We start from the raw sequence: 27,242 nt of genomic DNA on the forward strand, positions 1-27,242 counted from the left end.
GTTTGATGGTGCAAAAAATATGCCCTTAACAGTTTTTAGGCATTAAAAGCTACTGAGCCACAAAATGTAGTTGTAGACAAGAATGAAATCAGCACTGAATTCTTCAAATGAAAGCCCAGCATGAGATTTTATTTTATATCATGTAAATACATCAGATTTTGTCTAATGTTCCTCACCAACAAAAAGTTAAATTCATTTATACAAAATAATATTTTGGTTAACAATGGCTGATGCCTCTTTACTGGCATAAAAGCGGAGTAATTTCCCCATCAAATACAAATAAATTATCATTTGTCCGTTGTGCTAAATGGAAAACAAATTTAGGTTACACTTTATTTTAAGGTGGCAGTTACACGTTACTACATGTACTTACTATAATAATAACAGTAAATTATGCATAATTACAAGTAACTAACCCTAAACGTAACTATATTAAGTACATGTAATTTATTAATATTACTCAGTACTTATCTGAGTAAGTACAATTTAACTGTCACCTTAAAATAAAGTGCAACCCACATTTAATTCCTTTCCAGGTCAACAGGAAAACTATTTCTGGAAGAAAGCAATGGAACTATATCTTAGCTTATTTAAGAGGCTTTTTTTTTTAAAGACTGCTACTAAAGATCTTGCATCTGTGGCAGAGTTGGCATGTACGTTCTTAGCTTCAGCCTGTTTACTACCAGCTACAAAAGCACTGGTTATCCAAGAAAGGCTCCAGACCTCCTGTAAACAAGGCCACAGATAAGCAGGTCATTTCCCAGCAGAGTCAGACAATGGGAAACCTTTTCTAATGCTTCATTTAGCTCTTCTCCCTCTACAGGAAATCTCAAGACAGATGCATGAGAACGGGCAACACAATTCCCAAAATGTACGCTTAAAAAGAAAGCATTATTACAGCATGAATTACCTTTTGTTGAGCACAAGGACATGACAAAGAAAAACCATTCCACTGTTGTAACCAATGAAAAGAGCATTTTTTTTAATTCATAACTGTGTCTTGCATTTTATATTCCAGTAACATCATACATATGGGTTCTTCATTATAACATATTCACAGTTCAAAATGCAACAATTCCTGTTGTCTAATTCCTAACATCATTCCCCTGTAGAACACAAATATGTAAACGTTCAGCAATTTATGAGAGAGCAAAAGTGACCAGTGTTGAGCGCTACACAGCCGTGACGGCGTCTTCAAATTCCTAAAAAATGTCACAACTTCACTCAACTCAATCCATAAGCAACGTACACAAACCTTTTCGACTTGGGATGTAACTTTAGTGTTTTCCTTTGTAAACCTCATAAATCCTATATTAGAGTGACGCCGCACTTTTAAATAGTTTTAAAATTCTCTCGGTTTATGGTGTATGTTTAAAACTGATACAAAAGTGTGAAAAAGCGTGAGGATAAACAAATTCACAAAACCAGAGTCCGTTTATGACTGAATAGCTCTGTTAGTGTGTTGACACGTCAGCTTGAACACTCGTAAATAGGGTTTTGTACACAACATTAGCAAATAATTTAGGCCTACTGGACAGCGGCTGATTGTCAGTGAAGAAACATCAAGTATGCATGCCGGTGAGGGCAAAGAGAAAGACAAACAGCTACAAAAAAAAGCACTATGATGTGCTACAATGGCTTTTTGTCAGGCAGGCATAGAGGCAACAGGTCAGAAAGGCCTTGTCAAAGGAAGCCCTCATGGGGTGCTATGAGCATAACCAGACTGGGAATTAAAGGGATAGTTCTTAGTTTCTCAATTCTGTCATCATTTACCCACCCTTTTGTCTTTACAAACCTATACAACTGTTTTTTATGTCACTTTCAGGGATTTCGACAGTTCCTGGTCAAGTAATTCAGGTTTGAAATGGACATTTTTAGATGAACTATACCTTTAACCAAGTCTGATCACTAAACAAGCCTAATTAAAGACAGTCTGTAGTTCTCTACTGTACATTAGTGGCATTTTGTAACCAAAGAGCTTTATAACACAAGACCACTGTAGCAAATTCAAAAACCGTGACTGAGTTTTGCCTAACTTATCTACAAGAATTATTGGGACCTTTTAAAAGCTCAAAAACCATCAGATTTCTAAAAGCAAGTGGCATTACAGCTAGAAAGTTCTTCTGGTTGTAATAAGAATCATGCACACACATACACACACACACACACACACTATGGGTACTGATTGCATTTCAGCGGGTGAATCTGTCCTCTTCGTTTTTCCGAAAAGTACAAATCTTAAAAGTTTGCCAATGGTTAAATAGACAATGTGATTGTGTAAAAAAAAATAAAAAAAAATCCATGATTGAGGGTTCAATTCAAGGCCTGTTAGACTGTGTCTATATTTTGACTGTGCATCTCTCTTCTTTATGTTGCTTCTTGAGGGGAAATAGGAGTCCCACCGGGTTCAGTGGGGAAAAACGATCCATAAAAGAGCAGAATTCCCTATAAAACGTTTTTAGGCCAATGGACAGGAAGAACAAAGCGAATAAACAGGATTGGGACAGATGCCAGCGCTCGAATCCAATGGTCTGGATATAGCAGTGTCTGTATAATGAGCGGTCGGTCAGTAGTTCTTCTCAGCAGTCGATTTTGCCCTTTTCCAGGGAGCTGTGGATTTTATCCAGAGTCTTTTTAATGCGCAGGGCGGTGAGTCGAGCCGATGGGTTCTGGTACCAGCACTCTTTCATCAGCTTCACCAGAGCAGACAGGGTCTGTGATCACACACACACAAACACTTGTTTTCAGATCATGGTGAGGATCCAATGTTTTAGAAGCATAATCAGACATTTAGTTCCTTGTTTTTCTTACAGGGATCACAACTACTGATTATTTTTAGTCTAAAGATAGTGAGTGCTGCAGAGAAAACGTACTTTTGTAGGTCAACCCGGAAGTTAGAGTCACCCTGATTCCCTCGACAAAAAGCCAATAGGACTTTTTAAATTTGCTTAGAGATGCACCGATTACAATTTTCTGGGCCGATTCCGATATCCGATTTTTCATTAAGTTTGACCTGCCAATACCGATTTTAGCCGATTCCGATTTCATTTTTTCTAACCACTTTACAGCACACACAAATATTTATTTTATATCTTTTCTGTAATAGAACATTTTACAATTTGCATAGTTCACACACATCTAAAGTGCAGTGTTATGGAAGAACCATTTCCTTTTCACATTCAATATCCAATATTTTTTTATATATGTATTTAACAAACTAAACGTCTGTATGAAAACAGGGAATGGCAATAAAATAATATATAAATAAAAAATAAAATAATATAGCCTTGCAGTATAAAGATATTTCTCAAAGCACACACACACAGGCCTATTGCAATCACTTGTACAAACTGAATAATAAAACAAGTTTAAATGGGTACATTTTCTATAAATATTAGTCTTCGTTTTTTTTTCTGACATAGCCTACTCTAGTTCTTGTTAAAACACGCAAAGTCTGTGCATTTTGGGCACTTTTTTGGTGAAACCCTATTTAGGCTATTTTGTCCATCAAAAGTGTGCTTTCCCTTTAATTGAGCGTGAGCAGTGCAGCAAATGGACTCGGCGCCGAAACACGCGCTTCACTGCTCGCGACGCTCCTGCTTGACGCTCACGCGCTGCTCCTGCTCCCGTTGTGAATGCACTCATTGATTAACATGCACGCCGAAAAAAAATACGCGCTTGCGGTCTGAACGGACGTAATTCACGAGGTTTTCTACATGTGTGTACCGTGTGCACGTGTGATGCTGATGTTGCGCGATGTTAATCATGCGGCGCCCGAGTGCATTTGACCGGCATAAAATCGGCATTTGTCAGACTGACCGGCCGGTCGCCGGTCACGGCCGATCACGTGAAAATCGGCCAATTCCGGTCACCAGCCGATCAATCGGTGCATCTCTACTTTTAGATTATAACAGAAAATAAGCTCAAATAAAAGTTTATGATGATTACAAGCTAAAGTTATAAGACTATAAACGAACTACGACACGGTTGCATGGCTTCAACATCACCACCACTAAACTTCGACAACTCTTGCAGCTGGAAAGTTTGAATAGTTTGCGATGAGGCTGTAAAAGCAGACTAGTGAGCAGATTAGTTTTCATCGAAGGCGTGATAATGTGGAATGTCCCTCACAACCTCTGTAGGCCAATTTAGCCACTTGTTAGTAAGACACATTTCAACTAGAAGTGAAAAAATGTTAACTCATCTCTGGGTTTAAGTACTCATTCCTGCAGCACTCTATATGAGTGGACTATTAACACATCCACTGGACAGGTTTACAGGGACACAGAGATGTCTCCGCAGTACTTACAGGATCTGAAAACCAGCGGTTGGGAATGAACGGCCTTTGCTGCTCCACACAAACCACTTTCCTCATGTCGTCAAAGCTGGGGTCGTTAGGCACCAGGTCATAGAAAGGTGGCTTGTATTCCTCTACGATTCCTACAGGATAACAGTCGAAGAAACAGTCACTGAGCATTCATTTGGACAACTGTCTGAACAGATATAGGCAATAACTGTATTGCCCTTAAATACAGACAAAATCTAATGTTGTGTCCAGTGAGCTGACCGTTACTGATGGTTCTGCGAGCAATCTCCCACAGCACCAAACCAAAGGCCCAGATGTCCACCCTCTTATAGGCATCAAAACAGTCTGTCTGAATGGTCTCATCTAGAACCTCCGGTGCCATGTAGCGCTTGGTTCCTACTTTAGGATTATTTCCCACATCCAGCTGATTATCAGACTGCGTGTGTGTTACTGCCAGACCTATAGAAAGATACAAGGATGGAAATGAACAGAAGACCAAGGAGAAAAGTACATTTGTGAATCACTAGTGTGTCTATATGTAAAACTACTATTATACACAAAGTTTGTTCAGTAAAAAAACAACCTTTTTTTAAAGATTTAAATTCCGCAAGGATGCTTTAAAATTTATGAAAAGTGACAGTAAAGACTTTTACTTTGTTACAAAAGATTTCTATTTTAAATAAATGTTTTGTAAGAACAGTTCATTTATAATATTTCTGTTGTATTTTTGATCAAATACATACAACCTTGGTGACCATAAGAGACTTAATTATCGACCCCAAACTTTCAAACTTAAGTGTAGTCGAAGTTGTCGAACTACTACAACTACTACTACCAGAAGTAGTCGAAAAAGCATTCGATTGGATTAATTTCATAGTGTAGACGCTCATGTGGTCAAATGCAGCCACAGAAGACATGTTCACCTGTTGAGTAATAAAAACGCCATCTCCATGCACTTTTAAACCATTTCAAATCCCTCAGTTCTTGCCATGTCCGAAGAGTCAAGCCAATGTTGATTCTCATTTTAATACGAGCCCAGTCGCGTTCTCTTTTTGCCAGCGAACTCTCCTCTGTTCTGCATTTTGCTTTTGTTTTTTTTAAACTGGTGATTCCCTGGAGATTTCGCAAGCTTCATTGTCAACCTTTCTCGCTCATTGTGACAACTAACCTATGAAACTCCCACACAAAGTAGCTGGAGCAACTTTTCTCTATTGACGGATATGACGAGACGCGCACAGACGAGTAATATAAGTACACAATTTCCAATGAAAACCATCCTGTCAGGTCTATATAAAACACTTACAATATGCTTACCATAGTGAATCAGGGTAAGACAAAACACGTTTTGGAAGAAGGAATGATTGATGATGAAAAAAAAAGAAGTTAGTGTATCTATAAGTTGTACTATTTATTATTGATTTAATAAACGTTTTTTTTTCTGTCTGCACAGCCTTGGTTAGGTCAGTTACTACAAGAAATGAATTACGTTTTGCTAAAAATTTATTTTAAAAAGAAATAAAAAATATATATATTATGTGTACATAAAAAAAGGCAAAAAAACAGACAAAGGCACAGCAGATTATTACCCAGGTCAGCGATGCAGCACTGCAGATCTTTCTTCACCAGGATGTTCTTGCTCTTCAGGTCTCTGTGAGCGATGGCCGGTTTGCCTTCAGTGCCAAAGATCTCCGTGTGCAGGTGCACCAGCCCGCTGGCTACCGACGCCGCCATGTGCAGTCCATCTGCCATCTCCACGGCAACACGCTGCAGGTAGTCATAGAGAGAGCCGTTCTCGTGATAGTGTGTGATGAGCCACAGCTGAGTGCTAGAGTTTCGGGAGGTCATGTCAGAAGCCATGAATCCTACAAAGAAGAGTTTAAAATAACATTAGCCACAATGCTTTGAAAAGATGCTATTCTCTCTTTATGAGTCAGAAAAAAATATGTCTGACTCACCTAATATATTATCATGTCGTAGTAGAACAGTGTTGTATATTTCGGTCTCTCTAAACCATGACTTCTCATCTCTGGAGGAGAAGATCTTCACGGCTACGTTCTCTCCTTGCCACTGACCTCTCCACACCTCACCATACCGTCCCTTACCTGAGAACATAAAACACAAAGAAATCATATCACATACATCACTGTCCCCAATTTGGGGCACATTTGTCTAGACAGAGATTACATAATTGTGTAATCTATACAAAGGCCCCCAAAACCCAATGGCCCTTACCAACACATTCTACCAGGCTGATCTGCCGTGCAACTGTCCTCTGCACCAGGAAGGGCAGTCCTGAACCACTTCCTGATGTGCAAGAATGATCCATCAGGTCCTAGAAAACAACAAGACCGAAGTCAATATCTAACCATTAAAAGAAGGAATACAGAACAACTTTAGCTAAACCACTGCAACATACGCTACTATTCAAACGTTTGGGGTCAGTACGATTTTTTGTTTTGAACGAAATTAATACTTTTATTTAGCACTGCTCCGTTAAATTGATCAAAAGTGACAGTGTAGACTTTTCCATTGTTATAAAACCATTTGTATTTCAAATAAACGCTGTTCTTCTGAACTTTCTATTATTCAAAGACAAAACAGCTCAATTGTTTTTAGCATTGCTAATAAGAAGAAATGTTTCTTGAGCATCAAATCAGCATATTAGAACGATTTCTGAAGGATCATTTGACATTGGCTATGTTTCCATAAACCTATTCACATTTAGCGAAAAACGGTGGATGGAAATGCCAAGATGCACATACATTTAAAAAAAAAAGCGCTTTAAAAAAAAATGTATGCGCTCATTTGAGTCGGAACATGCGCATAAACTGCAATGGAAACACATTTATCGAAATAAATTCCTCGATGCGCATCAAAAAATTAATGTGACTTTGCATGATAGGATGGTATAACTGATCTAACCAGCAAGCCGCCTTGTACAGCATCTGAAATGCTGTTTTGGTTGTTCTGTAATGCCTGAGCAAAGGATCGTCAAAGTGGTTCGGTAGAATTACCTCTAGTTCTACTCTCTTACATGACTGCATTCCCAAAACAGCAGCATCAGCCTCCGAAAGTAAGATAACACATTTACTGCTTTTCGTCTGCGATCTCTGAGATGCAAGTAATTTATTATATATGAAAATTATTATATACAGTGGCTTCTCCTACATTTCTTAGTGATAAAAGTGATGATTTTCTCTTCGACTCACTGGACAACAGTCCTTTATTCAGGAATGTTTTATGCGATATTAAAAAAATGTTTGCGCATAAGTTAAATTTGCAACTTTGGATGGAAATGTAGCTAATGAAGACTGGAGTAATGATGCTGAAAATTCAGCCTTGCCAATTCAGCCTTGCCAGCCTTTTCTATTAAAATAGAAAACAGTTTAAATTGTATTATTTCACAATATTACTGTTTTGACTGTTTTATTCAAATCCAGTCTTGGAGAGCACAAGAGACTCAAAAACATAAAAAAAAAAAAATCCCAAACTTTTGAATGAATGAGTGAACATCAATGGATTCATGAGTGAAGTTTCCCATTACAATTCACTGACCAAATAAAATAAATGTAACATATTCCATACAGGTCCTGATATTTGTAATATACAATATATATTTCAGAAACAGTTGTAGTGTATAATGATAAAGTACCGCAAGTGTGCTGTCTCCAACGTTAGATGCAATAAGGCCGTCGATGGCCCCCTGCTCAGTGTCAAACTCATGCAGTCTCTCCAGGCGCCCATGATGGAGTCTACGGCACACCAGCAAAGCCAGCACAGACAGCAAACCCAGAACCACAAACGGCCCGAGCACAAAGAGAACCAACATCTCCACACGGTAATGCACAGCCTTTTCTGATTCTGGACCTTTTCAGAAAACACAAGCAAATAGATTTACCATACATTTACAATTTACCATGTATTAAATTAAAAATCTTTGAGCCAAATTATTTAGTAGTTGCTAAACTATAATTAAATAACTATAAGTTTTTTTTAATTAAAACTAACAAATAATTGTATTTCTTATTTAATTTGATGGTCAGTTAAATTGTTTGCAGGGCAGGTACATATCTGAACTTTAGCCAGTAAAGTCGTTACTCTTGATCCCTGTTTAGAAAACAGTACCACAGCAAAACTGGTATTCAAATCTCCTACAGGTTGCAGATTACAAATCTTGTTTCTCTAGAATTTGAATGAATTGACTTACTTGTCAGCAGTAGTCGTAGAAGGGTCTCTTTGGAGACGTTGGCGTTGCACATGTGTTGGGAGCAGCATTCTACGATGTGACTAGCAGAGGGATTTGCAGAGCAGGTCATGCGCTTGCTCTCTGGCCCAATCAGGCAGCCACGTTTGAACGTCGTCACATCGTTGATAATGATAACAGAGGTGTAACACTGGTCTCCGGTACACTGCTGCTCATTACAGTCACTGCCGACACACATGCAGTCAATGGAGACATCTGGAGAGAGACAGAAAACAGAAAGTGAGGTAGTTCAATCAAATGAAGGAAAAAGGGACCCAGTCTGTCGCCAGTTATCCCCAGCTGCAAAAACTCTGGGAACAATGAAATTAATTAAGAAAGAGCAGCATGACGCCAGTCCTCACAGACGAGACTCTCTCTGCCTGATAACTGAGACTGTTTTCTTCCCTTTTCCCTGCATTCATTTCCTGTGACACTGAACTGTCGACTTTACAAATTGACTACACAGGATAAAGGCCAGAGAGCATCAGTGACACGGATCAATTAACCCAGCATTCATGTTTTATGCCCTTCGTGAGACACGCTAACAGAGCCTGAGAAGAGAGGATACTGACACCTAATGAAAGTACAACTACTACTAGGTACACCATTCCTACAGTGCTGTGGCTAAAAGTTTCACTATGAATGATTGGTGGTTAATGCACATGAATGGCAAAAGATGGTTGACATTGCCAGCTCCATTCATTAAAGGGAAAGTTTACTCAAAATAAAAATTCCATCATCATTTATTCTCCCTCATCTGGCTCAAAACCTGTATGACTTTGTGTTCTGCAGAAGAATACATTTTTTTGTGGTAACGAAACACTAAGACATTTCTCAAATTTTTATGTTCCACAGAAGAAGGAAAGTCATACAAGTTTTTGAAAGACATAGGGTGGGTGAATGATGACAGATTTTTAATTATTAAAGGAAATTCATTTACAGGTTTCAGTCTGCTTCTTTAGAGAACCAACTAGTTGTCAGTTTGTACCAAAAACTGTTCACTAAAACTCCTAAATACTAACTAGTAAATAAATAGTACTAAGTACTACATTTTTGAAAAATAAAGATAACAACAGTTTAGCTTCAGACATTTAGTAGCACTTAACATAATGACATGATAATATAAACAAGTTTGAAGTCCGTATGATTTTAACGCTTATTCCTGCGGTGACAATGCTGAATTTTCAGCAGCCAATTTCTTATCACAGTTGAAAACGGTTGTGCTGCTTCATATATTTGTGGAAAGTTCAAAAGACCAGCATTTATTTGAAATATAGATCTTTTGTAACATTACAAATGTCTTTACTGACACTTCGGATCAATTTTCAGTCATGTATCCTTGCTGAGAAAAAACAAAACAACACAAACAAACTTGTCCCAACATTTTGAATGGAAGTGTAGTGTACATAAACATATCTGTATGTTCGGGTTTGTGAGTTGGCAATTAAACTCCCCCTGTAGTCAATCATTGTATCCCTCACTGTTGATTACCAAAATTTCATATTTAAAAAGTTTTTTCCTAAAGAAAAAAAAGTTCTTCATGCCTTGGAAATAGCTTGAATGTAACTCTACACCCTTGCCTCATTTAGTATACACGGTTCTGTGAATATGCAAATTGGCCCCGCCTCCACTCACTCACACCAGCTCAAAGATCCACACGTTGACGTGATTGGTTACAAGGTAGTTTGTGGCGTCAGAAACAACAGCGATTTCAAACCGCTGAGACTGTCTTTGGTTCATTGCAGTTTTAAGGAGAAAATACTCAGCAATGGTGTTGACTTATGAATTTGAACATAGATTGTTTTAAAGCATATTAAAAACACCACATAGACATATAAACAACATTAAAAGCTTGATTTTCACCACAGGGGGACTTTAAGAATTACCCACCACTAAACATCACATAAAATAAATAATATATATATTTTTTTTTAAAGATAATTGGTATTATTATAATTATATTATTTATAATAATAATAATTCTTATTAATAATAATAATAACTTAAAAAACATAATAATACTAATAATAAAAAAGGATTTATGTTTGCCAGGTCTTTACCTTTAGCCGATGTCCGTAAGAATTGAAGCAGGAAAAGGACGATGATTCGGGTGCTGCAATGCCCCATTTGGTTCACTGCACTGAAAGGAAAGCGAGGTGTTACAAATGCACATTTAAATCAAGATACACCACATATCACCCGTCCAGTTTAAATAAAACTTCTGCAAAACAGTGGGGCCAGAATCAATCACCAATCAAAAAAAAAACAAAAAAAAAACACACACACACAAAGATGACGACTTAATTACATTTTTTAAAGAGTGCAGCTGTGCTCTGCCTCTCTCACTCCTGTGTATGTGTGTGTGTGTTCAGGCAGTGGTCTGTCTCCATGCCAACGGAGCAGAGAGAGAGAGAGAGAGATGCCCATTATGGAACGACATCAAAGACAGTGGAGGAGCACATTAGGAGAGGCAGAAAGGAACAAGCATTTTGGGGGTGTAGGACTCACTGTTACGGTGTAATATTCAAGGACACAAATCAGGGAGTCATGATTAATTACAGACTATGAATCCTTGTTGCATCATTTTATCTAACGCCTCTTTAATCCTTACAAAAAATAAAAAATAATAATAATAATTCAAAATGACCAAAATGCAATTTTACACAAGGGTGACAAGGACAGGCTTACTTGTACAACTCCTCAGGTGACTCTCAGCACTGCCTTTCAGTATGCGCACAGCAAGACTCTGTCTTCCCATTGGATCCTAAAAAGAAGATCGAGACAAAAGGAGCATGTTAAACTTTTTTTCTTTTCTTCCCACAGCGGTGAATTTTCCCTGGTCATTTCTTCAGGAAGGAGTGAGTGACAGGATAAGAGGGAGCCTGGGAGTCTTTACACTGATAGTAAGAGAGCTGAGTCCCTTCTGCTGCTACCCATGTTTAAAAAGTTATGGTTTTACAAAGACATAGGATCCCTAAATGCTTCTGTTTTGCATTTTTCTGATGTAATAGAATTGGTTTTTTTTTTTACGATTATCATAACATAACAATTTGAGTGAAAATTCAAATGATTGCTCTTTCACTTTAATGACAGCAGCATCTTGTGCTTCAATGGAAGAAACAACATCCGATTGTCTGTACAAAGTAGTTCACATGATAAATGTAATTTTTCTCATATTAGAGACCTTAAAATAGAAATTTAATTTTTTAAAAATTAAAAAAAAATCACTTGACGTCGTAACATTTTTTCTCCAAATGCTTTCACAATATTGTTTCAAGGTTTCATTCATATTCGGAAGCTCTTTCAACCTGGATCATATTACATATAGGCTAGTGTTATATGATTTCATAGTTTGTACACGTTACACTTTTCTAGCAAGTGGTGTAAGAGTTAAGAATAGTATAGACCTGGTAATCACAGTTTAACATGCACTGGTATTTCCAGATTTCAGTGATCGTGGGAGCCTTTTCAGTAAAGACCAGAGCGAGCCTTTATTGTCACTATCTAAAAGAGTCTTACATGCAACAAAACAATCAAGACGACCGACATACAATGGTATTACACCCATAATTGTTAATGGAAACCTTTTATACAAGCAGATTATTTACATAAGGCTCTTGTATTCACGAAGGTGGGCGACAATAACACTACAGATCTGCTTTAACAGATACAAGTCGCTACATTATTATCAAAGATCTCTAACAGCAACGATCCACGCACAAACATCAACAAAAATATAAAATAACTAATAAAAACAGAGGCTGTCGCATATCATGACAACGGCTGTATCATTACTAACGTTATATCTAACAAACGGCCTATTTGCAGCAGTTGTGCTAACTGTGCTAACAACGACCATTATTTACTCGCTGGATTTATTTCCAACAATTCAAAGTGACATTAAAGATCGCTTTTACCTTCAGCTGCAATGCAGATTCATGTTTGTGTTAACGTTCCGTGTTTTCACTGTTTATTCGAAGTCGTGTTTTAAGCGCAGACAGACTGTCTGCCGCCACCCAGAGAGACTGAAAAGACTGCGCCGTGACGTCACCATAAACAACTGACGCGCGAGAGCATTGTGGGATACCACAGTCCGCCGAATGTGAGTATCAGGAAGCACAAAAGAAAACAGAATTTGATTATTGTGTAAAGAAGACACATTTGTCCCACACAACTTTTAGTTCAAGGTAGCAATTTAGTTCGTCAACAAACATTTTTTTTTAGTGTTCACTGATAGTGTGCCCAATTGTCTCTTCAATTAATAAAAATACCTGTTTATTAAAGTTATGTCGTTGATTGTCTGTGAGCTATAGTGATGAATTCAATCTATTTTACAATATTTACATCTCGATGCTTCTTTCCAAGACGAACATTAGGATAGCAATAAGGCAATACATATATATATATATATATATATATATATATATATATATATATATATATATATATATATATATATATTGCCTCTGAAATATATATATTGCCTCTGAAATATATATATATTACCTTATATATATACATATATATATACCAGGAATAGCCTGGTCTTACATCACCTATAAGTTTATACTGCCCATCAATTCCATGTAGGCCTATCAGTTTACCTAAAAGTGTATGATCATTTTTATTACTATTTACAATATGTTAAAGAGACACACATATCTGCTTAAAGAAAGTAAATGTCCTTGCCATGATAGTCAAGGAGCCAGTGGCCTGACAGTTTTTTGCTCTAAAATAGCTTGTTGATTAATGACCGTGTCATTTTCTGTATGGGGAAAAAAGGATATGGAGTCAGGGACACCAAAGGGCAGGGAGATAAGGCGTCTGACGGCCCTCAAGTGGCAATTCCGTTCCACTCAATATCATAGATTTTTCATGTATAATCAAAGCAATGCAATTTTTGGGGCATTTATGGCATGGGGTCGATGTTGTGTGGAACGCAATTGCAACTCTGTGGGAAATGCACTTTTGCTTTTTTCCCCCCCCTTGGCACGCAACAACATGAAACATAGAGGGATATATCTAGTTACTGAATATAGCATTCTGAAGTTAGTTAACACTTTAAAGTCTGACTTTACTGATAAAATATTGTATCGTTTTGCTGCTGTGAAAAAAAAAAAAATATATATATATGTACTTAAGAATTTGTTTTCTTGCATTTATTAACAAGGATTTTGTAATGTTTTGGCCACATGTGGACATCATTGTATGTGTACCTTTATAGGTTTGTTTTTGGCTCTGAAATGCTGTCTCCTATCTCTTAGCTGACTCGTGTCTCCTTCAATAAAGCATTGATTATGGGGAAGGTGACATGAGAATTAGGATTCAGAGAAGGTACCATGTGGCCTATATGCTTCCTCAACTGCATAGTGGCACAAAAGAACCTTCTGTTGCCCCTCCATCCATATCTCTAATCAAACTTGGCTAGTTTAGGACCTTTGGTTTAATCTTGAGGGGCTTTAGAAGCTGTCCACAAAAAGCTATTGTATCTTACTTAATTATAACCTCAGAAATGATCTGACCTGCCCGGGTGCCAGGTGCAGTGAAGTGTGCAAGAGCTTGCATGCCATGAGGTCCCATTGGTTAAGGAAAGAAACACTAGATGCCCATCATGATCGGATAAGTGGAAAATAACCTAACAATGTTAGATCTGAAGAAAGAAAAAAAAAAGCAGAGAAACTTCAGTAAAGACCTAATGGAAAGTTTTCCCTCCCCTCTTGGTTTCTGAGACTTCTGGGTACCCTAAAAAGGGAGCAATATGAGCCCCAAGCCTTTTTTCCTGTCTTTTTCCTTTTTTTAGTTTTACTTCCCACAGCACCCTGTGAGTCTGAGCCCATTTGGAAGGTTACTGTTCATAGTCAGCATGGATCATCCAGGAGGACACCTTGCAGTGGTTCTGTTCCTGCTTGTTCTGGTTTCTATGTCCACTGAAAACAACATTAGTAAGTACTATATTTATATGTTCTCAGCTTTCTGATCTTATTATGACATGGCTGGATGTAACATCTTGTTTGGATTGGCTTGCACTGGATTAGAATGAACACAGGAGACACCTTGCTTGGAGAACTTCATATAGCAATGATTATGAAAAGGTTTTGGACAAACTTAACTAAACTTATGTTTCGTTGAAACATGTATGCTTAAATGCTTGACAGTATTTTTGTAGGAAATATAAATCGTGCCTACCTATGAATTTTAATTTATTATTTTATTAATAGTTATTTTAATCAATTAATATAAAGAAATATTATTTATTCACGGAAAAGAAGGATAAATGTAAGACAATTGCCCAGCATACATGGTTACTCATTCAAAACTGTTTGTATCCCAAGTGTCTCCTAATTAAGTTGATTAAGATTGATTTGGTTTGATGAAGCTAAAATCTAAAATTGTTTTGATTTATGTGATTTTTTGGTCACCTCCTTCCTACACTTTTTGACTGACTGTACTATTAATCTTCAATGTGTAAAATATTAATAAAAAACAATGTATGCAAACTTTTGATTGGTAGTGTGAACAATTAACAAATATATTTGATGTTTTCATTCATTTGGAAAAGTATACATTTTGAATTATTATTTTTCTTTGCAGTCAGATGGTGCACAGTGTCTGATGTCGAAGAGCAGAAGTGTTTGGATCTAGCTGGGAATGCCACAGCCAGGAACATCCGCGGACAACTACTGTGTGTGAGGGGCCAAAGTCCAACTGACTGCATGAAGCAAATTAAGGTTGTAGGAAATTGTTGCAAGAAATACTGCAAGAAAACAACTGTAATATTACAAGGTTTATAGATTTCAGATTGAACCTTAAAATTGTTCAAATCTTTGCTCCTCCTTTTTGATTTTCTTACACTCACTTACCTTCTCAACTGAAAATTCAATCTTACAGAATGTTTTACATGTTTAGATGGAAATGGTTCCATAAATGATTTAGGATAATTTGTCTGTGATTCAAACAGAATGGCACTGCAGATGCCTCAACTATGTATGCTGATGAGATCTACACGGCTGGGTTTTGCTATGGCTTAGATGTAGCTGTGGGAGAGTCCTATAATGGTGTGGGTGAGTATTTAAACACCAGTCAAAGATCTGATAAAATCAGTGTTAGGGAAAGTTAATTTTTAAAAGTAATGCGTTACAATATCGCGTTACTCCCTAAAAAGTAACTAACTTAGTTACTTTTTATGGAAAGTAATCTGCTATGTTACTTTTGCGTTACTTTTTCTCACATCTGGGCTGGGCTTGCTTTTTTGTTTCTAATAATAAAAACTTGTAAAGGCCCTTTCACAGCAAAAGTGAAATGAATAAGCCTCAGGTTGAAGGAATTGCAAATTCACGGCTGAACGGTAGAAGTACAATAACCATCATGTTTACACAGCGCACACAATGCCTCTGCACCTTACTCTCGATTTCTCTCAACATGGGGACAGGATGGCTGTCAGTCAATAATTGGGAAAAAAAGCAACTCAGATATTTTGTTGTTATAATTGTTGTTATAATTCGTTACTTTAATAGTTACTTGAAAAAAGTAATCTGATTACATAACTCAAGTTACTTGTAATGCATTACTTCCAACACTGGATAAAATGTTTTCATTTGATGTCACTGATGTTTTGTGTCTGACACAGATGGCATTAATTATTACGTGGTTGCTCTGGCTCGGACATCATCAAGTGATCTGTCATTGCTGGAGATGCACGAGCGCAGCTCCTGTCACCCAGGGATGCGGACTACAGTGGGTTGGACTGTCCCAATCGGCTTCCTGGTCAACACATCACAGATCAGTGTGGATGAGCAGTGCAACTTTCCCCATGGTGAGATGTTACTGTGCTTTATTTCATTATACTAATAGTTATATTGTAGATAACAACAAAGCTGTTGTTTCACAAAGTACTCAACATCTGGTTTAACTATTCGTGAGCTGCACATACATACACAAAGTAATGTTTTATGTTTTGAAATTGGAATAAAAACTGGTTCACATGCAAACTGAGATTTTAATTACAACTTTTGGCAGCAATTTAAAAAGGCATATCCTTCTCCCTTTGGTATACAGCGGTAGGGGATTTTTTTGGCTATAGCTGTGTCCCAGGAGTGAAGGACCCAGAACATGATCCCAAAGGAAACAACCCAAGGAACCTGTGTGAGGCCTGCATTGGTGACGAGAACGACCGCCACATCTGCGCCAACAACCCTCGGGAACGGCACTTCGGGGAGGCTGGAGCTCTTAGGTGCTGTATAATCAGAGATGTGAGAGAATGCATATGTCTCAGTGGAACCATTATTCAAAATATGAATATTCTTTGTAAAGTCAGAGTATTGGATTGCTTAATGGTTTCTTGAGAACAAACTGCTACAGTATGTATATGTCAATACACTACCAATCAAAAGTTTTGGGTCATTACGTTTTTTTTATGGTTTTGAAAAGAAAATTCACCAAGGCTCCAATTATTTAATCAAAAACATTAATAGTGTGAAATATTATTTTTCATTGAAAAATATTTTAATTAAAAAAGAATTTAAAATAACTGTTTTTATTATTATTATTTTTCTGTAATGGCAAAGCTCCATTTTCAGAAGACATTATTCCAGTCTTCTGTGTGACAAGCTCCTTAAGGAATCATTCTAATTTGCTGATTTAGGGCTCATGAAAATGAAATTATTAGTTGAAAATGGTTGGGTGAACAGAAAGTAATATAAAAGTATCAATTTCCTAAAAAGAATCTGAATTTTTGAACAATAGTGTATACATTTTTATGTGTTATTATATATTATTATTATTTAAAAATGCAGGTGTGTGGCAGAGAATCTCGGGGATGTTGCTTTTGTTAAGCACACTACAGTCTTCGACAACATGCAGGGTAAGTAATGCAGAGCGTAAGAAGAGCTGGTTAAACAGGAGGTCAAAAATGTCCAGATGCAGTAAGGATTTCAAGTTGGTTACTTATTAAATGGATTTTTTTAAGGAAGTGAAAGAGGACAATTGTAGCCTTTACTTCATGATCTGTATCATGTTTCACTGGCTGACAGACACAGGGGGGCAGTATTTCATAACAATGCATCACTTTGTGTGCCTGCTGGGATCTGTGAAACCCTTGTTTAGTCTCAATAAACCCTGTTAGCCAAGTTCAAGGATTATAGATGCTAGTTTAATAGTTTTTAAAAAATCATCTGGCGTGACTTGCAAGCTTTCTTACTTTATATTTCAAAGTTTAACCCAAATGTTGAATACCATCATGCCTCCTGTTTTAGAAATTTCACCGTCTGTAAATACCCTTTGGCTTATTACTCATGTAAGGTAAGAACCAGGAGTCCTGGGCGCTGGACATGGAGCTGGAAGACTTGAAGCTCTTGTGTCCTGACGGGAGTGAAGCTAACCTGTTCCAACATGAGCGCTGCCACCTGGCTGAAGTGCCAACCAATGCTGTGGTAGTACGTTTGGAGGACAAATGCCGCGTTTACAAGTTCTTGGAACGTGTGCAGGTCAGGAGAGAAGGCCACACAGTCACACATTGGAGTCTAAAAGTCTGAGAACACTTAGAAAATCCAGGATTTTTTGCACTTAAGCCTAGGAAAAAAAGTCAAAGAAATGTATTATTGTGTGAAATGAAGAAGTATTTAAGATTCTGCACTACTTTTAGTAGTAGTAGTTAGGTCAAAAAGTAGTTTTTGACTTCTTCGCCTACTTTTTCTAGGTCTAGGCAATTCAAATGTGCAACAATTGACCAAAATTTTAATGCTTATCATTTTTAATGTAGAGAAATTGTATTAAATCAGAACTAGTGGTCTTAAGACTTTTGGACCGCATTGTACTGCACACCAGGGTTATTATAGTTATATTATAGTAGAACTAAAAATGAAACCATAAAAAAAAAGTTTGTTACTTGGAAAAAAAATAACTAGTTGCAAGGCAACACTTCCCATTTTAATTTAGTTTAACTTGATGTACTGAAATAACTAAATCTAAAACTGAAATAAAAATTTATAAAAACTTAATAGACATATTTTAAAGAAAAACTATTAAAAAAAACAGTTAAAAATGACAAAACACAAAATTACAAAAAAAATTAACTACAAATTAAAACGAAAACAAAAAATAAAAACTGATTCAATAAAAACTACAATAGTATCTCAATGATACAAAAATAACACTTCTACACACACACACACACACACACACACACACACACACACACACACACACACACACACACACACACACACACACATACAGTAGAAATGCCACGGATTATATAATGACATTTGTACTGCCAGACAGTTACACAGTCTGTAGATAACAGGTTTGATTCACATTTTATTACATTATCCATGAAATAATATAAAAACAGTAAAAAAAGAAAGAAAAAAAAAGAACAAGAAATCCCCTTTGTACAATACACAGCATGAAACTCTCATTGGAAATATTGTTCCTGCACATTAGCAGTCAAAAACGAACCCTGCCAAAACCTATTTTAACAATGGTATCTCTGAACGTCTGAAGTATTACACAGATTACATCAGGCTGACTTATGCATTCAATACATCCAGCCTGAGCCCTGTGGTGATCATTGATTTTCACAAGACACTGTCTTACATTACAGTGTGTCATTAGGGGAGGATGAGACTACATTGAGCTCTGTTCTAAAATCCCAGAGCAGGACTAGCACGCATGCACACATATACTGAACAAACCACAGTGCAAGATATGAGCAAAGATTGTCGAGAACATCCAATATTTTAAAATGAAACAAAACATGTACTGTATATTTCAACTAACACCCACTCCTGTCTTTTTTTTGCTTTGCTACTAGTATTCCAGAAATTCCATTTGATTGCATTTTCTCTTTCTTATTTTATTTTACGCGTTTCTGTCTTCTAGAACGCATTTGCTAATGCCACTGAAGGATTCTCTTTGTTCAGCTCGGTGAATTATGGGCAGCCTGATGTGCTGTTCAGCGATTCCACCAAAAAGCTGCTGCGTGTTATGGGGACCTACACTTCCTGGCTGGGGCCCAGTTACACCACTATTCTGAAGGCGTTCGAGTGTGAAGGTACAGTGATTGGAGAACTGCTGTTATACAGTTATTGTGTTATGCAAACATCAATATTGTAAATGTTTCATTAGGGGCTTATAGTGGTCATAGTGTAATTTTATTTTCATCCTCAAATTCACCATGAAATCAAAACAATTCTTATTGTTTATGGAATATTGCAGTGTTCATCATACAATGATTTATTTGAGCATTTTTTTTTTCTTTTTTTTTTTTTTTCAAATGTGCCCTCATAATCTTTAATCAAAATATCTCTCCTTCCCTCTCACAACATCATCTCTTCTCTTCACTGATGATATTTTTACTGGCGGGAAGGCGGGACAACCTGTCACTCACATACATTGAGTATGGAAGCTTGTTTCGGTCTCAGAATAAAAAATAAAAAAGGTAATCGCGACTTTTTATCTCACAATTGCGAGTTATAAAGTCAGAATTGCGTGATATAAACTCGCAATTGCGTGTTATAAAGTCAGAATTGCGGGATATAGACTCGCAATTTCATGTTATAAAGTCAGAATTGTGAGATATAGACTCGCAATTTCATGTTATAAAGTCAGAATTGTGAGATATAAACTCGCAATTGCGTGTTATAAAGTCAGAATTGCGAGATATAAACTCGCAATTGCGTGTTATAAAGTCAGAATTGTGAGATATAAACTCGCAATTTCATGTTATAAAGTCAGAATTGTGAGATATAAACTCGCAATTGCGTGTTATAAAGTCAGAATTGCGAGATATAAACTCGCAATTGCGTGTTATAAAGTCAGAATTGTGAGATATAAACTCGCAATTTCATGTTATAAAGTCAGAATTGCGAGATATAAACTCGCAATTGCGTGTTATAAAGTCAGAATTCCAACATACAAATTCGCAATTGCGAGAGAAAAGTCAGAATTGCGAGTTTATTTCTTGCAATTGCGAGTTTATATCTCGCAATTCTGAGAAATAAATTCAGATTTGCGAAATGTAAACTCGCAATTGTGAGATAAAAAGTTGCAATAATCTTTTAAAATGTTTTATTCTGTGGCGGAAACAAGCTTCCATACATAAGATCACAGCAATGGACAATTTTCACTTTTTCGGGGTTCTCAGAAGCGAAAGTCGTCATAGTTGGGTAAATGTCAATAATAGTGAACGGGATATGACAAAACTTTACTAGTCACTTTACTATCAGTCTGTGTAAAGGTTCCATAGCAAACCACAACAATCCAATCAATTCCCGTCCTTCCATGTCATATTTATTTTAAGGGAATACTTAAGATGTTAGTGAAGGTGCATCAAAATCATCATTTACATAAGCATTAAAGGCACAGTACCATTTTATTCTTTAGTGCTGTAACTTTAAGACTAATGTAAAGGCCTTCTGAAGATCTAAGTATCCTTTTGGACTGAGGTTTTGAGTTCTGAAAGCATGTTTGCAAGGCATGTTATTCACCAATGCATCATGATTATCTCTCAAATTAATTCTCCTATTTTAAAAAGCCTTTATTGAAAAAACTACACAGGTAAAAACATTACAGATACAGAAATAAATCAGGGTCAGTATAAATTAATATTTTTGTTTAACAAGAATGCATCAAATTGATCAAAAGTGAGAGTGAAGACATTCATAATGTTACAAAAGATTTCTATTTAAATAAAATCCTGTTTTTTTTTTAGCTTTCTATTCATCAAAAAAAAAAAAAAAACGGTTTCTACAAAAATATTAAGCAGCACAACTTTTTTTCAACATTGATATTAATAAGAAATGTTTCTTGAACACCAAATTAGCATATTAAAAGCTTTGTCATCACAGGAATAAATTACATTTTTAAATATATTAAAACAGTTATTTTAAATTGTAATAATATTTCACAGTATTACCGTTTGTATTGTATTTTCAATCAAAAACATTTAAAAATCTTACAGACTCCAAATTTTTTAGCGATAATGTTACGTGTCATGTAGTTCTTCGAAATGGTGAACAATGCCACTGTCCTACCCCTAATGTTTGCATAATATATATATATATTTTTTTTTTTATTAGCATTTTTTCTATTTTTGATAATGGGATTTAAGCTGTCTATGTAGCAGATGTGTAAAGATGACTTGCATTGTACACATGAATTAACTCTGCTCTCTCTCTCTCTCTCTCTCTCTCTCTCTCTCTCTCTCTACAGGTTTGTGTTGATCTGATGAGGAAAGAGGAAACGGTCTCACACTAACCCTAAAGCACTCTGTGTAAAGTGTGCTACTCTCGTATATGGGCTGAACACCAGCCAGCTCTGGCCTGTGTTTTGTAGTACTGTTATTACTGTTCTGTTCTCGCAGTCTTTGTATGGCTTCATTTTATCACATTTTCTTCACCTCTTTGCCGCTAAAGCTAAGTTCCTGCCATGTGAAAAATACAAAAATAAGCACAAAAAGACCTAAACTTCTATGCAGAAAAGAACTAGAGGGAAACACACCGCAAACCATGAAGGGTATTTTGCCTTGACTGTTGTTAGTTAATCCATGCCATTCTTTACAGTTCAACCGAGGGATGCAAAGTTTTCCGAGCACAAAATACATGAGGTCTGCATTCAGGGCCAAAGCATACTCTACGCAAGTACATGAACACAAATGATTTTAGTTAAACAAGTTTGATTTCACATGTTATGTTTTTCTTTATGCATCAGACTAAAAGTATGTGTTGTATTCAGTGTTGCTGTAGCAGGAATTAGTGTCTTTTACAGCAAGTTTTCTATTTCAGATCAACTATATACCTGAATAATGTCATGTCTATTTTAATGGCACAGACTATAGAATTTAAATACTGACTGCAAGAAAACATTCAGTACGTACACTGCGAAAAAGTGATTTTCTGAAAAATGAAATTCTTCAATCAAGATACATGAGAAGGAAAATGACTTAAGATGTTAAGTCTTGCTTTCTGAAAAATGTATGAAAATTAAGTGAGTTTAAGCTTAAAACAAGACAAAAATCTGCCAATGGGGTAAGTAAAATAAACTAAATTCAAAGAGAAAACAGTTTTTTTTCCCCCATACCCCATTGGCAGATATGTGGATAAAATGTATGTATACATTTTGATGTATCTTAGATATTTGGACTGGAAAACAAAACAAAAATACTAAGTAAGATTTTTTTTTTGCAGTGTCCATATTCAGTCACATCTGAGTTTGCGTACTTGCGCATAATATGTTTCTGACTGCTTGATAATGACTTTTAACTTGAATATTCATATTCTTTGTGTAGCAGTGTGCAGATATCAAGGAATTAAAAATGAGAGGATATAAGTAAGTTTATTACATATATAGATACTCAAAGTAGCACATAATAGGACATTAAAACTCTTAAAGGTGGACAGATTTATGGTTGGTTGTTACATAACACAGGTGCTTTAACGGTGCTGTTTCCTGACCCTTCAAGGTTACAAAATACCAACTTGAACTACTGTGTAAATAGTCATGTCACTCTTAGATTTATAGAGCCTTCTCTTATTAATAAAAATCCATGTTGTCAAACATTTGCAATTCTCTTTTTTGCATTCTAGCCAACATCAACTCCATGACTCAAATGAACTCATCCAACTCTAGTGTGTGAATGCTAATGTATTATTAATGACAATAGCGTCTCGTATGAATTCATAATGAGCTGTCTATGGCATTCTAACATCGCTAATGAACATTTGTAAATTTGATTGCAGGTTAATTGAGGATTTTGTGCCAACGTCCTTGAAAATGTTCGTCAGAACTTTGTACGCACACACGCTCACATAATTATTGTCTTTGTGTTTTCAGTAGATGTTTCATCATTTATTTATCTTGAATACAAGTTTAATTATCTTGTCTCTCTCTTAGGCTTTGCAGCACGCCCTGCTGCTTTATGGAGCCTATGATTATTAAGTCATTAGTGCATAAATAAAAATGTCCAAGTGAAAGGTGGACTTGAACTGTCTTAGTTGCCACACTGCGTGCCACACAAAGAATAACAATTATAGACCAATGAAAATGTAGACAGAGGGAAAATATTTTTGGTTTAAGAATAAAGTTTGATGGTACCAGATGGTCCTACAGCTCACACATTGAGTGGGTCTGTTTATGAACACGGGCTTCATTAATCTGAGATGTAGATGACACTCACCAGCAGTAGTGCAAGATGAGCTGTGACTGCAGCTTATGTCATTAACACAGACACAAGTTAAAGGCAGGGTAGGTAGGAATGGTCTAAAAAACTTCTTTTTCAAATTTGTTTAAACTTTATGTACATATCAATACATAATTAAAATGTAAGTACTCTGAAAAAGAAAGTATAAAAATCGAGTGTCTGTAGACCTCTCAGGACTGTTTTAAAGACAGTTCATTATTTCCATTCACTCCACCCCCTCCCTTCTGGGCTCCTTCCAAAGCCACGCCCCCAAAACACATGAACGCGCGACTCCAACCGCTGAGCTGAAGACGCATTATTTACCTGAGAGAAGCAGAGAGGAAGGAGCACAGTGCATGTAGTGACATCATGTCAGAATCACATGTAATAAAAAAATCTAACGCTAATTGCTTATGAATATAAACAAATAAGATGTATTTTAGTACTCACTATCAAGCTAGCATATTGATATTGGTAAATTTAAAATATATATATTTTTTGATTCGCTAACGAGCTAGTTATATAAGCTAAAAACAGGTTGCATTGATACACTTTTTTACATTACCATCAGTTATATTGTGATGAAGATGAATTTCGTGTAAGATTCATAACATATATGGTGTTCTGCATGTAGGGGTGGGAGATATTGACAAAAATGAATATCTCAATATTTTTTTCCAATATCTAGATATCGATATTCAGGCGATATTTTTGCCATCCTTCAAAGAAATGTGAGCAAACTGGCAAAGAAGGTCCAGTTGGTCTTTTGACTTGCTGCATTTGACCTATATTATTCTAGGCTATAGAAAAAAACAATAAAGGAGCTAACTAAACAGAATCTGTGGCAGCCCCTACTTTTTCCACTTACAAAAAAAAAAAAAAAAAAAAAAACTTAACTAGGCACTTCTTGCAACAGTGATTATTAAATCAAACAACAATATTGTTGATGATCAATTCAAAGTAAAAAAAAAATAACATTTTCAAAACGGTATAAATCCATTCATTTTTCCCCCAAAACGCTATAAATCCATCTTTTTTTTTTCTTCTAAATTTATGGTTTGTCTTTTTAAAAAAGTTTTTGTCTTTTATTTTTCGTGTTTGCATTTATGAGGAAAAAACAATATTACTTGACAGTTCTCCATTATGGACGCGAGCGCTCTGAAAGCTGCACTAAGACTTTCAAACTTTAACAGAGACCTCAAAACAGAAAGCACAAAGCCTTTCTTTAAAACGAATTTCGTTTTGTATTAATTGTATCTTAATTTTAATATTTTTTTTTTCATTAATTCATTAATATTTTCATTCCTGGATTAAATACATAAAGTAAATATAGGCTATCAATCACAACATAAGGTGCTTGAACTGGAGATTATATCATCGTGAACCGAACCGTAGCCTCGCCTCACAGGCCTAAAAAATGTGGAATATATTTACAGAAATCTGGTTCTAAACAAAACCATCCAAAACAAAATAAAACTATGTAGCCTAAATGTGCATTTCTCCGGTGCATGCGTTCACTAGCCTACTGCGAAGATCGCGAGTCAAATATCGTCAACTTCATCTTTGCAGCCGACACAGAAATTAATAAACAATTAAAATGTCTTATTGCAATATTTTACACATTCATAATCATTACTTTTGCTGGTTCTTTGAGGCAGCTTTTTAGGTTTATGGCGTTTTGGAAAAGAGCTCTTCACGTACGTACAAACACCGTTTCACCAAGGCACAGCAGCCTTCAGCACATAAGAACAAAAAGAGAAAAAGCACGGACTTACTAATTACGAAACTTTGATGTGGTTGAACAGCTGAAACAGTCACAAATTCCTTTGCAACTCAAACCTTCTCAGTACGAGTTATGATGGAAGAGAACAGCATTACAGTTTTCAGCGCGTCCTCCTTTGATTGCTGTGTTGTGACTGGAAAAGTGCATGCAGGAGCACATGCGCAAAATGTAGGTTTGTAAAATGTCCTTTTGTAAATTAAAATAATTTTAGGGCGAAGCAGAGGAGGTCGTGCAAGAGGCCGTGGCGTGCAACTAGGGTCCGAGGAAGTAGAGGCTGAGGACGGGGTGGTCGCTGGAAAGCCACGATGATATTGACACGCGTTTTATTTCTTTGTTTATCCAAAGACTTTTTGTTCATTACCTTTTCTTGTACTGTCTTCTTTTTTTGCCTTGTTTGCCTTCACTAACTGCATGCCGGTAATGTGAATTTTGATTGCTCTTTCTCTGCCATTGTTTTGCTATTCCTAGGTTCCGTGCCTCTCGAATTCCTCAAATCAAACGTGCGCGCGCAAGAGGGCAGATCCCGTGGCAAAAGGGTGGTTGCCATGGTTGCGAGAGAGAGTGACAGTCGCCTAAGCCAATCCTTTGATTCGTCCCGAATCGAAATAATGAGCTGTGTTTAATACAGATTAAACGGTCTAGAGTCACTTGATTTTTATACTCTTTTTTTCAGAGTACTTACATTTTAATTATGTATTGATATATATAGAAAGTTTTAACAAATTTGGATCTTTTATTTTTATATAGTCCTACCTACCCTGCCTTTAATGAAGTCTGAAGCCTTTTAATCCATTTGTATGCAAGTATACATCCTCTATTAATCACTACAGACATTTAATACTTGTGTCAAAACTTTGTTTGCTTATTGTCAATGACTCAGTAAAGCCTAAAGGGGAGTTTATGACAAAAATTATGTTCTGTATATCAGACAGTCTTTTGTTTTCAAAGAGAGTTGCTGATTTAGAAAAAAAGTTGTCAATTTTACTTTATGCAAATGAGCAGCGACGCAACACTGCAACTACCAAATGAGAGCACAGACTGTGAAGTCAATGCGTATACTAGTCAGGCAACAGTATATTTAATCGCTTTAATCACTGTCTGTGTAAACAGGGCTTAAACTGGCAGAGCAAAGGTATTACTGTAATAAAAGGATCTTCTTTGGTCTTTTGAAATATAAGTTCAGTCAGGACCACTATCGTCAAATACGATTGACAATTAGCATACAGTTTGGATTGGCGGTATGGTTCTGTTCTGGGCAAGAACTCCCTGCGCATCCATGCAGCCCAGCATGGATAAGAGCAGGGAGAGCAGCAATAACCCCCCTTAGGGTTAACAGAACAGAACCAACATGAATGTATTACAGATATAATTAATTCAAGATTTTAAAGTACAACATAATTCGAAAATTTATTCTGATTCAAGGGGAAACTGTCAGTGGAGGGACAGAAATCACTCAGAATTCATCAAAAAAAGATCTTCATTTGTGTTCCGAAGATGAACGAAAGCCTTATGGGTTTGGAACGACATGAGGGTGATAATGACAGAATTTTCATTTTTGGGTGAACTATCCCTTTAAATTTTCAGATAGGCTAATTTTTCATGACACAAAAGTTTCACAAAAAACTGAAACAAAATGAAAAATATTTAATTTAAAATCCCCATTTACAATCCTTAAAGGCACAAAAGCCTTTTTAAATTAAACACATCCCTTTTAAATCATGGATCAGCATAGAAC

The 27,242-nt window shown here is 36.3% G+C and overlaps 2 protein-coding genes across 2 annotated transcripts; one reads left to right on the forward strand and one right to left on the reverse strand.

Annotated features, from left to right (window-relative positions):
- Positions 1-955: 955 nt before the first annotated feature.
- acvr1l (activin A receptor, type 1 like) lies at positions 956-12,596 on the reverse strand. Its single transcript, XM_084119526.1, has 11 exons — positions 12,467-12,596; positions 11,238-11,313; positions 10,610-10,689; positions 8,514-8,765; positions 7,959-8,173; positions 6,539-6,638; positions 6,262-6,408; positions 5,893-6,168; positions 4,568-4,765; positions 4,310-4,440; positions 956-2,714 (listed from the first exon to the last, which is right to left on the reverse strand). Exons 3-11 carry the CDS (start codon positions 10,674-10,676, stop codon positions 2,580-2,582), a joined length of 1,521 nt encoding a protein of 506 aa, XP_083975652.1. The 5' UTR covers positions 10,677-10,689; positions 11,238-11,313; positions 12,467-12,596; the 3' UTR covers positions 956-2,579.
- Positions 12,530-23,099, forward strand: otomp (otolith matrix protein). Its single transcript, XM_084119528.1, has 10 exons — positions 12,530-12,651; positions 14,350-14,491; positions 15,141-15,277; positions 15,508-15,610; positions 16,177-16,362; positions 16,605-16,779; positions 17,342-17,409; positions 17,847-18,031; positions 19,428-19,599; positions 21,759-23,099. The coding sequence occupies exons 2-10, from the start codon at positions 14,413-14,415 to the stop codon at positions 21,767-21,769; spliced, it is 1,116 nt and encodes a 371-aa protein (XP_083975654.1). The 5' UTR covers positions 12,530-12,651; positions 14,350-14,412; the 3' UTR covers positions 21,770-23,099.
- Positions 23,100-27,242: the final 4,143 nt, after the last annotated feature.

The sequence above is a fragment of the Abramis brama genome, assembly GCF_963993115.1.
Source record: "Abramis brama genome assembly, chromosome: 7".
Classification (NCBI taxonomy): Eukaryota; Metazoa; Chordata; class Actinopteri; order Cypriniformes; family Leuciscidae; genus Abramis; species Abramis brama.

Coding starts and splice junctions, on each gene's coding strand:
- acvr1l (XM_084119526.1), bottom strand. CDS start 10,676: ATGGGGCATTGCAGCACCCGAATCATCGTCCTTTTCCTGCTTCAATTC. Junction 6,169..6,261: donor ACGACATGATAATATATTAG/GTGAGTCAGACA, acceptor TCTTCTTTGTAG/GATTCATGGCTTCTGACATG. Junction 4,766..5,892: donor GTGCTGCATCGCTGACCTGG/GTAATAATCTGC, acceptor ATCTTTCTATAG/GTCTGGCAGTAACACACACG.
- otomp (XM_084119528.1), top strand. CDS start 14,413: ATGGATCATCCAGGAGGACACCTTGCAGTGGTTCTGTTCCTGCTTGTT. Junction 14,492..15,140: donor GTCCACTGAAAACAACATTA/GTAAGTACTATA, acceptor TTTTCTTTGCAG/TCAGATGGTGCACAGTGTCT. Junction 15,278..15,507: donor ACTGCATGAAGCAAATTAAG/GTTGTAGGAAAT, acceptor TGATTCAAACAG/AATGGCACTGCAGATGCCTC.